The sequence below is a fragment of the Thamnophis elegans genome, chromosome 4, assembly GCF_009769535.1.
Source record: "Thamnophis elegans isolate rThaEle1 chromosome 4, rThaEle1.pri, whole genome shotgun sequence".
Classification (NCBI taxonomy): Eukaryota; Metazoa; Chordata; class Lepidosauria; order Squamata; family Colubridae; genus Thamnophis; species Thamnophis elegans.
This window is the reverse complement of record NC_045544.1, coordinates 140,671,215-140,685,111: the sequence shown is the minus strand read 5'-3', so window position 1 is coordinate 140,685,111 and position 13,897 is coordinate 140,671,215. Positions and strand designations below refer to the sequence as shown.

Genomic DNA, 13,897 nt, shown 5'->3' with positions numbered 1-13,897 from the left:
TAGGGATTCGAACCCCTGAACTTTCTGATCGACAAGCTCAGCGTCTTAGCCACTGAGCCACTAACTGTATATGTGTTCAAAAACTTTTTGAACACTCATTCTGGGTTTCTGCACCAGCCAGGTATTGTGGCCCACTGCCTGACGCACAGATGGGTAGAAGGCAGAGGAGAGGAGAGCAGTGGAAATCTATAGGCCGGTTCTCGGGATGGAAGATCCCTGAATGCCTGACGCACAGATGGGCAGAAGGCAGAGGAGAGGAGAGCAGTGGAAATCTATGGGCTGGTCCTCAGGACGGAAGAGCCACTGCTGCTAGCGAAACCCCACCCGAGCTCTGGGGCTAAAAGCACGGGGAATCTTCAGAAGCAACCTCCCCCCCCAATACCAGGATGGGGGTCCCTTCCCCAAGGCCCACCTACCTCCTCGATCATGGTGTCGATGGCTGCCGAAAGTTCCTCTTTGCTGCATCCGCTCTCTACCATGTTTCGTAGCCGGAGGCAATATTCCCGCATCTGTTGGGAAAAAGGAAATATATCTATGAGAAGCATTTTATCTTATTATACAACAAATGAGAATACCTTATAAAACAAATACAAACTTATGAAATAAATAAGTATATCTCCCAAATATCCGCTCCTTCGAAGGAACAGAACAGAGTAACGGAATTGGAAGGGACCTTGGAGGTCATCTAATCCAACCCCCTGCTCAGTAGGAAACCCTATAGCATTGCAGACAAATGGCTCTCCAGTCTCTTCTTAAAAACCTCCAGAGATGCAGAAGGGAGGGAGGGATGAAAGGGAGAGAGGAAGGAGGGGAGGAAAGAAGGAAGGAAGGAGGGGAAGGAGGGAGAGAGAGAATAACTGCATAAAGGAAGGAAGGAAGGAAGGAAGGAAGGAAGGAAGGAGGGAGGATAACTGCATAAAGGAAGGAAGGAAGGAGGGAGGAAGGATAACTGCATAAAGGAAGGAAGGAAGGAAGGGAGGAGGAAGGATAATTGCATAAAGGAAGAAAGGAAGGAAGGAAGGAGGATAACTGCATAAAGGAAGGAAGGAGGGAGGGAGGAAGGATAACTGCATGAAGGAAGGAAGGAAGGAAGGAAGGAAGGAAGGAAGGAAGGAAGGAAGGATAACTGCATAAAGGAAGGAAGGATAGCTGCATAAAGGAAGGAAGGAAGGAAGGAAGGAAGGAAGAAAGGAGGGAGGAAGGAAGGAAGGAAGGAAGGAAGAGGATAACTGCATAAAGGAAGGAAGGAAGGAGGGAGGAAGGATAACTGCAGGAAGGAAGAAAGGAAGGAAGGAAGAAGGGAGGAAGGAAGGAAGGAAGGAAGGAGGGAGAAAGGATAACTGCATAAAGGAAGGAAGGAAGGAAGGAAGGAAGGAAGGAAGGAGGAAGGGAGGGAAAAAAGGATAACCACATAACAGAGGAAGGAAGGATATCAGAATAAGAGAGTTGGAAGGGGCCGTGGAGGTCTTCTAGTCCAACCCTCTGCCAGGAGAGGAAACCCTACACCATTTCAGACAAATGCCTGCCCAATATCTACTTGAAAGCCTCCAATGATGAAGCAACCACAACTTCTGGTGGCCAGCTGTTCCACTGGCTAATTGCCCTCACTGTTAGGAAGTTTCCCCTTCATTCCAGGCTGCTTCTCTCCTTCGTTCGTTTCCATCCATCGCTTCTTCTCCTGTTTTCTGGCGCTTTGGAGAATAGCCTGCTTAAGGACGGACTGCAGGGGCAAAGTTTAACCTTGGGGCCTGGTTTTAATGTTTGTGCTTTTAATAGGTTTGTGTGTGCATTTGTGATCTATCGATCGTTGTTTCAGCTGCTGGCTGGGAAGCTCCAGAGTTTGAGATTAAGGACCGGCGGCTATAGAATATAAATAAAGGCTTTAAGGACCTTGGCTTACAAGAGGACATTTGGTGTCCGTTTCAAGTCACAACGTAATTAAGGTTCCACCACAAAACCGCGCTCGATTGACCGCGCTCGACTAAACCGCGTAGCTGTCATCAACAAGGCGACAACAGCGCGGAGACAGAAGCACGCTGTAAACGCTAAACCTAAAATTAACCCCTAAACCTAAACCTAACCCCTCTAAACCTAATCCTAAACCTAACCCTTAACCTAATCCTAACCCTTAACGTAACCCTAAACCTAATCCTAACCCTTAACCTAACCCTAAACCTAACCCTAAAGCTAACCCTTAACCTAACCCTAAACCTAACCCTTAACCTAACCCTAAACCTAACCCTTAACCTAACCCTAACCCTTAACCTAACCCTAACCCTTAACCTAACCCTTAACCTAACCCTAAACCTAACCCTTAACCTAACCCTAACCCTTAACCTAACCCTAACCCTAACCCTTAACCTAACCCTAAACCTAATCCTAACCCTTACGCTAACCCTTAACCTAACCCTAAACCTAACCCTAAACCTAACCCTTAACCTAACCCTTAACCTAACCCTAACCCTAACCCTAACCCTAACCCTTAACCTAACCCTAACCCTTAACCTAACCCTAACCCTAACCCTAACCCTAACCCTAACCCTTAACCTAACCCTAAACCTAACCCTAACCCTTAACCTAACCCTAAACCTAACCCTTAACCTAACCCTAACCCTTAACCTAACCCTAACCCTTAACCTAACCCTAAACCTAACCCTAACCCTTAACCTAACCCTAACCCTTAACCTAACCCTAACCCTTAACCTAACCCTAACCCTTAACCTAACCCTAACCCTAACCCTAACCCTAACCCTTAACCTAACCCTAAACCTAATCCTAACCCTTACGCTAACCCTTAACCTAACCCTAACCCTAACCCTAAACCTAACCCTTAACCTAACCCTAACCCTTAACCTAACCCTAAACCTAACCCTAACCCTTAACCTAACCCTAAACCTAACCCTAACCCTAACCCTAAAGCTAACCCTAAACCTAGCCCTTACCTTAAGTTGAATCAGCTTGCTTTCAAAGCGCTATTTAAAGCGCACTTCTTTCTCCGCGCTGGCTGTTGTCGCCCTGTTGATGACGTCAGCGACACGGTTTAATCGGGCGCGGCTTAGTTGAGCGCGGTTTTGATGGGTCACGCGTAATTAATTGTAATTAATTGTAATTTAATAAATTTATATGCCACCCAATCCCGTAGGACTCCGGGCGGCTTTCAAAAACAAGACTAAAATATAAACGTTAAAATAAGAAGAGAAGAAAAACAAATTGAATTGAATTCAATTGTAATTGAAAAATTAAAAAAAACAAACTTCTTTAAAAAAAAAGTTACAACGGAGCTGAAAAAAGGAACTTATGTCCGTTTTTCACTTAATGACCGGTGCAGCAACCCCGTGGTCACATGGCCGAAATTCGGATGCTTGGCAAGCGACTTATAGTTATGACGGCCGCAGCGTCCCTTTAAGGTCACGCCATCCCCTCCTGTGACCCTCCTGATGGGCGAAATCAACTGGGAGACCAGATTCACTTAACGACCGTCTCGTGAAGTTGATCGCCGCAGCGTTTCGCTTCACGACAGTGGGAAGGAAGGTCGTAAAACGGGGCACGGCTCGCTTAGGAACCCGTGGGACTATAGCTCAACAACCGCCGGGATGCCGTTAACAAATGGGGGCAAGAAAAGTCGTTACGACGGGGCAAAACTCACTTAACAAACGTCTTCAGCAACATAGCATTGTTAGTGGCATAAAGTTTGGATTCCATTGTGGTCGTAAATCGGGGACTGGCTGTAATAGATTTATGTATGCCTTAATGATATAATGACGGTTGTTTTAACTGCTGGTTGAGAGCACTCAAGAGTTTGATCTACGATGGGCGGCTGAATAAATGCTTTAAATAAACAGCTAAGTCACCCCGTAAATTGTTTTGGGGAGAAGCCGCCTCGTGCAAAAGTCGGACGAGGAAGAAGAGGCAGCGAGCCCAAGAAATTAAAAGCAGGAGATCAAAGGCCAGGAAATCTAATTAAAACTCGTTTGCATATGAAGTAAAGACTAGCTGACGAATCCTCCCACCAAATTCTTGGTCAGTCGTCCTGGCTTTCCCCCACGTCCACCTCCCGATTCTTCTGGGTCTTGAAAAGGGTCTCATCCCTCCGTCCAGGTTCATTCAACAACCGTCTTGATAATGGCTGCAGTGATTCACTTAGCAACTGCGGCTGGGCCGGTCATAACATGGAGCCAATCTCACGGAACATCTTATCTCACAGCCATGTAAAAAAATTGGGCCTCTGTTTTGTTGTAAGTTGAGGATTATCTGCAATGAAGCTTAGCAGCCAAAGTTACAACCGAACTTAAAAAAAAAAAGATACTTACGGTCCTCGTATTACAACCATCACTGCTTTAGAGGAGTACTTGCAACGGTTGTAAGTACGAGGACCGTAAGTGTCTTTCTCTTAGTTCCGTTGTAACTTTGCTTAGCGGCCCAAAGTTACAACAGAATTAACGACACTTACGGTCCTCGTACTTATAACCATCACTGCTTTAGAGGAGTACTTGCAACGGTTGTAAGTACGAGGACCGTAAGTGTCTTTCTCTTAGTTCCGTTGTAACTTTGCTTAGCGGCCCAAAGTTACAACAGAATTAACGACACTTACGGTCCTCGTACTTATAACCATCACTGCTTTAGAGGAGTACTTGCAACGGTTGTAAGTACGAGGAACATAAGTGTCTTTCTCTTAGTTCCGTTGTAACTTTGCTTAGCGGCTCAAAGTTACAACAGAATTAACGACACTTACAGTCCTCGTACTTATAAGCATCACTGCTTTAGAGGAGTACTTGCAACGGTTGTAAGTACGAGGACCGTAAGTGTCTTTCTCTTAGTTCCGTTGTAACTTTGCTTAGCGGCCCAAAGTTACAACAGAATTAACGACACTTACGGTCCTCGTACTTATAACCATCACTGCTTTAAAGGAGTACTTGCAACGGTTGTAAGTACGAGGAACATAAGTGTCTTTCTCTTAGTTCCGTTGTAACTTTGCTTAGCGGCCCAAAGTTACAACAGAATTAACGACACTTACGGTCCTCGTACTTATAACCATCACTGCTTTAGAGGAGTACTTGCAACGGTTGTAAGTACGAGGAACATAAGTGTCTTTCTCTTAGTTCCGTTGTAACTTTGCTTAGCGGCCCAAAGTTACAACAGAATTAACGACACTTACGGTCCTCGTACTTATAAGCATCACTGCTTTAGAGGAGTACTTGCAACGGTTGTAAGTACGAGGACCGTAAGTGTCTTTCTCTTAGTTCCGTTGTAACTTTGCTTAGCGGCCCAAAGTTACAACAGAATTAACGACACTTACGGTCCTCGTACTTACAACCGTCGCAAACACCCGTCTAAATGCAGTGTTTCCCAACCTCAGGAAACTCTTAAGATGCCTGGATTTCAACTCCTAGAATTCCTCCCCCCCACCCCAAACCGGTTTTTAGGTAAATCCCTGCAGTCGTTAAGCGAATCTGGCTTCCCCCACACTTGACTTTGCTTGCCGGAAGCCAGCTGGGAAAGTCACAAATGGTACTTAGGAGACTTTGTGAGGCTGCAACCTTTGTTAAAAACTTGCCAGGCGCCTGAATTTTGCTGTTCAGGTGATTGTGGAGATGCTGCGGTGGGTGTTAAGTACGACGACGAGAAGTGTCTGTTTTTTTTAAAATTCCGTTGTTATTTTGCAAGTGACTAAAAAAAAAAAAAGACGCTTATGGTCTCCGTTGTAAGTCGAGAACCTCAGGCCAAGGAAACTTAGAAAACTTGAGAGACCACCTGCTGCCAATTACCTCCCACAGACCCATTAGATCTCACAGGGTTGGCCTCCTCCGGGTGCCGTCTACCATAGCAATAGCAATAGCAGTAGACTTATATACCGCTTCATAGGGCTTTCAGCCCTCTCTAAGCGGTTTACAGAGAGTCAGCATATTGCCCCCAACAATCTGGGTCCTCATTTTACCCACCTCGGAAGGATGGAAGGCTGAGTCAACCCTGAGCCGGTGAGATTTGAACCGCTGAACTGCTGATCTAGCAGTAGCCTGCAGTGCTGCATTTAACCACTGCGCCACCTCGGCTCCAGCCAATGCCACCTGGCTATTACCCGGGGGAGGGCCTTCTCTGTGGCAGCTCCGGCCCTCTGGAATGAACTCCCCGCAGGGATTCGGACCCTCACCTCTCTCCAGGCCTTCCGGAAAGCCGTCAAAACCTGGCTTTGCCGGCAGGCCTGGGGGTGATGAGTTCCCTCTCCTCTCGACATGTATGGCTGTGCGACTGTTGCCTACTTTTATTATTTGTATTTCGTTTTTGATGTTCCCCCTTTTCCCCTTTTGAATTGTTCGCCGCCCTGAGTCCTCCCGGAGAAGGGCGGCATACAAATAATAAAATACCAATACCAATACCAAAAACTAAGATCATGGCAACCGGCCCTCTCAATTCCTGGCAAATAGATGGGGAAGAAATGGAGGTGGTGACTGATTTTATTTTCCTGGGCTCCAAGATCACCGCAGACGGGGACTGCAGCCGAGAAATGAAGAGGCTTACTCCTGGGGAGGAAGGCGATGGCAAATCTAGACAGCATCCTAAAAAGCTGAGACATCACCCTGCCAACACAAGCGCATCTAGTCAAGGCTGTGGTTTTCCCAGTTGCAATGGAGGGCTGTGGAAGATGGACCACAAGGAAGGCTGAGCACCAAAGAATGGAGGCCTTTGGACTCTGGTGCTGGAGAAGAAGACTCCTGCATTGAGTCCCTTGGACTGCAAGGCCATCCAAACGGTCAGTCCTAGAGGAGATCCACCCTGGCTGCTCTTTAGAAGGCCAGATCCTGAAGAGGAAACTCAAAGGCTTTGGCCACCTAAGGAGAAGGAAGAAGGACTCCCTGGAGAAGAGCCTCATGCTGGGAAAGACGGAGGGCAGAAGAAGACGAAGGGGACGGCAGAGAAGGAGGGGGCTGGATGGAGTCACCGAAGCAGCCGGCGTGGGCTTCAATGGACTCCAGAGGATGGGAGAGGACAGGAAGGCCTGGAGGAACGTGCTCCATGGGGTCGCGATGGGCCGGACACGACTTCGCAACTAACAACAACAGGCCAAGGGGAAGCCAAGAACGTCAGATTAACAGAGTTGGAAGGGACCTTGCAGGTCATCTAGTCCAACCCCCTACCCAAGCAGGAGTCCCTACATCTGCCTCTATCTCGAACTCACAACCTCCTGATTGTCAGGTCTTGGATGAGTGGAGTGAGGACGCTTTTTTCAAGACCGAGAAGAATCGGTAGGTAGACGTGGGGCAAGCCAGGACGATTGACCAAGAATTTGGTGGGAGGATTCGTCAGCTAGTCTTTACTTCATATGCAAACGAGTTTTAATTAGATTTCTTTGCCTTTGATCTCCTGCTTTTAATTTCTTGGGCTCGCTGCCTCTTCTTCCTTGTCCGACCTCTGCACGAGGCGGCTTCTCCCCAAAACAATTTACGGGGTGACTTAGCTGTTTATTTAAAGCATTTATTCAGCCGCCCATCGTATATTAAACTCTTGAGTGCTCTCAACCAGCAGTTAAAACAACGTCATTATATCATTAAGTCATACATAAATCTATTACAGGCATATATAATAATGCTATGTTGCTAAAGGTGTAGACTAAAAGATATAGACTAAAGGCAAAAACTAAAACATACGATGAATGGTTGCAGGAACTGGGCTAGTCTAGGGAAGAGAAGGACCAGGGGAGACACGAGATTAGCATTCCAGTATTTGAGGGGCTGCCCCAGAGAGGAGGAAGGGGGTCAAGCTATTCTCCAAAGCACCTGAAGGCCAGAGAAGGAAGAATGGATGGAAACTGACCAAGGAGAGATTCAACCTGGAAATGAGGAGGAATTTTCTGACAGTGAGAGCAATCAACTGATGGAAGAGAAGTTGCCTTCAGAATTTGTGGGAGCTTCATCCCTGGAGGCTTTCAAGAAGAGACTGGACTGCCATCGGTCAGAACTGCTGTAGTAGGGTCTCCTGCTTGGGCGGTGGGGTTGGACTAGATGACCTTCAAGGTCCCTTCCAACTCTGTTAATCTGAATCTATCTAAGATGATCAAAGGCCTGGAGGCTGAAACATACAATGAGCAGGAACTGGGCCTGGCTTGTCTAGGGAAGAGAAGGACCAGGGGAGACAGGAGAGCATCTTCCAGTATTTGAGGGGCTGCCCCAGAGAGGAGGAAGGGGGTCAAGCTATTTTCCAAAGCACCCGAAGGCCAGAGAAGGAACAATGGATGGAAACTGACCAAGGAGAGATCCAACCTGGAAATAAGGAGGAATTTCCTGACAGTGAGAACCATCAATCCATGGAAGAGAAGTTGTGGGAGCTTCATCATTGGAAGCTTTCAAGAAGAGACTGGACTCCCATCTGTCAGGAATGGCGGAAGGGTCTCCTACTTGGGCGAGGAGTTGGACTAGATGACCTCTAAGGTCCCTTCCAACTCTGTTATTCTATTAAGGTATTTGTTAAGGGTTTTTTGCCCCATCTTACGATTTTTCTTCCCATGGTTGCTAAGTGAATCATTGCAGTGGTTAAGTCGGGAACATGGTCGTTAAATGAACCTGGCTTCTCCTCATTGACTTTGTTTGTTGGAAGGTCACAGAAGGGAATCACGTGACACACACACACACACACACACACACACACACACACACACAGGGGACACTCCGGCCGTCATAAATACGAGTCGGTGGCTAAGCATCTGGATTTTGATCACGTGATCACTGGGACGCTGCAACGGTCGTTAAGTGAAAAACGGCCGCGAGTCCCTTTTTCCAGGGCTGTTGTAACTTTGAACGGTCACTAAATGAACTCTTGTTAAGTTGTGGACTAGAGGCAGACTTACGAGTTACGACAACATGAGCCCAACGTTTATGTTGCTGAGTGTTTTCTATGTTCCAGGCTTACAACCACAACTTCAGCCGAAGTTTCTGACCCAAGATTCGGTTGCTAAATGAAGACTGCTGTTCAGTGGGGTTTTGCCCCGTTTTACGACCTTGCTTGCCACGGCTGTTAAGTGAATCGCTGCAGTTGTTAAACCAGTAACACGGCTGTTAAGGGAACCCAACTTTCCCCGTTGAGTTTGTTAGCCAGAACGGTTGCAAAAGGGGATCATCGCGTGACTTCAGGACACTGCAACCGTCGTAAGTGTGAGTCAGCTGCCGAGCGGGTCAAATTCTGCCGGTCTCTCCAGAAAGCGTCTGAGCTCCCAGAGATTTCCCAGTGGCCGACCCTTCCTCCTACATCCAAGTCCCCCTTACCTTGTTGTTCAGAATGTCGTTCATCCGTCTGGAGGTCTCGGACGTACTGGATTCGGGGAAAACCTTCTTGGGAACCACGCCGTACTTTTCTATTTTTAAGAACAAAAAAAAAAGTCCACAATTCAACGGGGAGTTATCACACCAGGCCCCCCCTGTCAGATCAAGGAAAGTCTCAATCAAGGAGAATATTTGTAGCTCAGGGTTGAATGGAGAGGTCCCTGGTGCTCTCTGAGCTTGGTGGTTTTCAGGCGCTTCATGACCCAACTAGGGAACATCATCAGTGCTAGAAGGAAGGGTTTGCAGGGGGGAGGAGGAAGGAGAGGAGGAGGAGAAAGAGGAGGGATAATGTGGAGTCCTTGGTGCTCTCATTTCTTGATCCAACTAGGTAACATCACAAATGCTAGAACGGAGGAGGAAGAGGAGGGCTATGGAGGCCTTGGTGCTCGCTGAGCTTGGTAGTTTTCAGACGTTTCATGACCCAACTAGGGAACATAATCAGTGCTAGAAGGGAGTGGGGAATACAGAGGGGGAGGAAGAGGAAGGGATGAAGGGGAAGAGAACTGAGGGGTCTTTATTGATCACTGGGCTTGGAGGTTTTCTTGCTGAAGTCTCATGACCCAACTAGGGAATGTCATCAGTGCTAGAAGGGTGTGAGGTTTGTGGAGAGGAGGAGGAGGAGGAGGAGGAGAAAGGAGAAAGAAGAGGAGGAGGAGGAAGAAGAGGAGGAGGAGGAAGGAGAAGAAAAGAAGGAGGGAGAAGAGGAGGAGGAATGATGAATAATGTGGGGTCCTTGGTGCTCTCTGAGCTGGATGGTTTTCCTACAGACATTTCATGGCCCAACTAGGGAACATCATCAGTGCTAGTAGAGAGAGGAGTATACAGAGAGGAGGAAGAGGACTAGAAGGGGAAGAGGAAGGAATGAAGGGGAGGAAAACGAAGAGGAGGGAGGAGGAGAATTGAGGGATCTTTATTGATATCTGACCCTGGTGGTTTTCTTACAGACATTTCATGACCCAACTAGGGAACATCATCAGTTCTAGAAGAGGGGGACGGCTGCACTCGATTTGTTGTAACTTGCCCGATCAGTGTTGCGGTGGCAAGCAAAGTCATTGAGTTAAGCCAGGTTCACTGAACCACCATGTTGCTAACTTAATGGATGCTTCGGCCCAATTCGCTTAACAACCGTGGCGAGAAAGGTCGCAAAACGGGGCACAACTCACTTCCCTCTCTTGCCTGGGGAAGGAGAACTAGGGAACATCATCAGTGCTAGAAGGGAGAAAGCTCAATTGTGGCCGTAAGTCAAGGACACACCTGAAGGGCAATCTCAGCCAGAGGCCTGTGCGCTGACACCCGGGTGGCTCCGGGAGCATCCACACCCAAGCATCCTTCCCACCCACCCGCCCAGATTCAAAGCATCTGGTTCTCAAGCCTGCAGCCATCTTTTCTTTTGGATCTCTGCCTGGCACACTTTCTATTATTCTGCTATGCCTTTTCTATGGTGGGAAAATGGGATTGTACGGAGTGAGATGATAGGTAGCCATAACAACATTCTTTCTAGAAAACCAAGGTCATTATCCTTTGTCTCTGCGCCTCTGCACCTGACCGGAACTGGATGGGTGGAAACTGCTAACATGGCAGTGGGAGATTAGACCCTGGGATGGGCTTGTGGGTGTGGGGGGAGGCACTTTATAGGTGCTGGTCGCTACCTATAAAGCCCTACATGGCATCGGACCTGGGTAGCTGAGAGACCGCCTCCTGCCGATTACCTCCCATAGACCGATCAGATCTCACAGGTTAGGTCTCCTCCAGATTCCATCCGCCAGCCAATGTCGGCTGGTGACTCCCCCGGGGGAGAGCCTTCTCTGTTGCAGCTCCAGCCCTCTGGAATGATCTCCCTGTCGAGATCCGGACCCTTACGACCCTCCCGGCTTTCCGCAAAGCCACCAAGTCCTGGCTGCTCCAGCAGGCCAGGGGGCCTGTGAAACATCCAGCCCCGCGGAAATTGTGAATGTTGTGGTTTTGTTTTTAAAGTGTTGTCTTTGTCTAATTTCCCCCCTTCCCTTGTCTATTGTGAGCCGCCCGGAGTCCTTCGGGAGTGGGCGGCATACAAGACAAATAAATAAATAAATACTAATATCTTGAACTTTCAACTGGGTGGGGAAAACAGGGACGCTGTTTTCCCAGATGTGCCAACATGGCTCTCTTAATTAAATTGGGACTTTGAGGAATCCTTTGCCTCGGACTCTGATTTAATTCTGGATGCTATCTGGAACCCTGGTCTTACCAATGATGTTCACCAGCATGTCCCACTGGCCGCCATCGTTGCAAGGGTTGGTGAGCAGGAATTGCACCAGCCGCCCGTCGACGGGCTCCTGCGCGGTGTCGATGAAGGCGTGGAGGCCGTAGTAGCAGCGTTCGATCTGGGGGGTGCAGACAGAGGAGAATGGCGTCAGAACCCCAGCCTATCCAGCTGCTTCACCCCAAAAGTCTGCGCGCCTGGCTTGTTTCCCCCTAATCCTTCTATCGGCACCTGCCCAACCATCACCGCGCCCTTCCCTTGTTGTTCTTGGGGGTGGGGGAGTCAGCCAGATATTTTGACTACCGTATTTTTCGGAGTATAAGACGCACCTTCCCCCCCCCAAAAAAGAGGCCGAAAACTGGGTGCGTCTTATACACTGAATACATCGTTTTTGGCCTGTCGAAACCCCACCCTCTTCACCAAAATGGATGTGCAGAGGGTTTGGGAGGCTTGCAAAGTGCTCGAGAGCCGGGGAGGGCAAAAACGAGGAAAGAACGGGCTGTTTTTGCTCGTTTTTGCCCCCGCCAGCGCAAAAGAGCACTCTACATGCCCCCCATTTCCCCCCCCAAAAAAAACGAGGCACACAGAGGGTTTGGGAGGCCTGCAGAGTGCAACAACTTTTTTTAAAAAAATTACCCCTTCAAAATCATGGTACTCCAAAAAATACGGTATATCTGGTGTTTTTATCCTACCCTCCCGAGGACAAGCTGGTAGGATATAACCAGAGAGCAAAGCCCATTCCCTTCTAGCACTGATGATGTTGCCTAGTTGGGTCGCGAAATGTCTCCAAGGAAACCGCCCAGCTCAGAGAGCACCAAGGACCCCACAATCTTCCTCCCCCTCCTCCTCCTCCTCTTCTTCTTCCTCTCCTCCTCTTCTTCCTCTCCTCCTCTTCCTCCTCCTCTCTGCAAACCCCCCTCCCTTCTAGCACTGATGATGTTCCCTAGTTGGGCCATGAAATGTCTTCAAGGAAACCGCCCAGCTCAGAGAGCACCAAGGACCCCACAATCTTCCTCCCCCCCATCTCCTCTTCCTCCTCCTCTCTGCAAACCCCCCTCCCTTCTAGCACTGATGATGTCCCCTAGTTGGGCCGTGAAATGTCTCCAAGGAAACCGCCCAGCTCAGAGAGCACCAAGGACCCCACAATCTTCCTCCCCCTCCTCCTCTTCTTCTTCCTCTCCTCCTCTTCTTCCTCTCCTCCTCTTCCTCCTCCTCTCTGCAAACCCCCCTCCCTTCTAGCACTGATGATGTTCCCTAGTTGGGCCATGAAATGTCTCCAAGGAAACCGCCCAGCTCAGAGAGCACCAAGGACCCCACAATCTTCCTCCCCCCCATCTCCTCTTCCTCCTCCTCTCTGCAAACCCCCCTCCCTTCTAGCACTGATGATGTCCCCTAGTTGGGCCGTGAAATGTCTCCAAGGAAACCGCCCAGCTCAGAGAGCACCAAGGACCCCTCTCGAAAGTGTAGAAGGGAGGAAGGTTTATAGGAGGGAGGGAGAAGAGGAGGAGGAGGAAGGACTGTGGGGTCCTTGGTGCTCTTGTGAGCTAGGTGGCTTTCTTGCAGACGTTTCATCACCCAACTAGGTTGTACCATCAGTGCTAGAAGGGAACGGGGGCATTCTCGCAGACATTCCATGACCCACCTATGTCACACCATCAGTGCTGAGAGAGAGAGAGAGCTCGAAAGGAGTCAAGTCAGAAACAGCACCCAACATCGTATTTCGACATTTGGGGGTTCTTTTTTTGCTGACCTCACTTTCCCTTCTCGGCAATTTTCGGTTGTCATTTCTAATTGCAGGGTGTGAGTTGTTTTCTACCCTTTCTTTCCCCCTGTCAGGGATGCCCTGAAGCTCCGGGAAGCAAACCAGCGAGTCCGTAAATCAATCGGGGATCCTCCCGAGGAGCAGCTCCTGCCAAACTGCGAGGAGGAAAAGTTGCTTCTTACACAAGGCAGGAAAAATAAATAAGCCGTTTATGAACCATTGTCTTTTCCACCTCATTCCCGGTTTCACAATAACAGCTGAGAGGCAAAGGCCTGGCCTCACAACAGCTGTAAACACAACACTAACAGCCTCCTTGTCTCTTTGTCTGGAAACTTTAAGAAGAGTGGGCTTCAACTCCCAGAATTCCCCAGCCAGCATTCTGGGAGTGGGAGCCCACCCCTCTTAAAGCAGGCTGGATGGGGGATTCTGGGAGTGGAAGCCCTCCCCTCTTAAAGCATTGTGGCTGGGGGATTCTGGGAATGGAAGTCCACCCCTCTTAAAGCATTGTGGCTGGGGGATTCTGGGAGTGGAAGCCCTCCCCTCTTAAAGCAGGCTGGCTGGGGGATTCTGGGAGTGGAAATC

At 48.8% G+C, this 13,897-nt stretch overlaps 1 protein-coding gene across 1 annotated transcript in view; it reads right to left on the bottom strand.

The window, feature by feature from the left end:
• The window catches only part of BLMH (bleomycin hydrolase), a 42,026-nt gene that overhangs the window by 16,258 nt on the left and 11,871 nt on the right, over positions 1-13,897 (bottom strand). The window contains exons 4-6 of the mRNA XM_032216676.1: positions 11,539-11,674; positions 9,255-9,343; positions 417-509 (exon numbers count right to left, since the gene is read on the bottom strand). Of these exons, the coding sequence (XP_032072567.1) occupies positions 417-509; positions 9,255-9,343; positions 11,539-11,674 (318 nt within the window). The remainder of the gene's footprint in view (positions 1-416; positions 510-9,254; positions 9,344-11,538; positions 11,675-13,897) is intronic.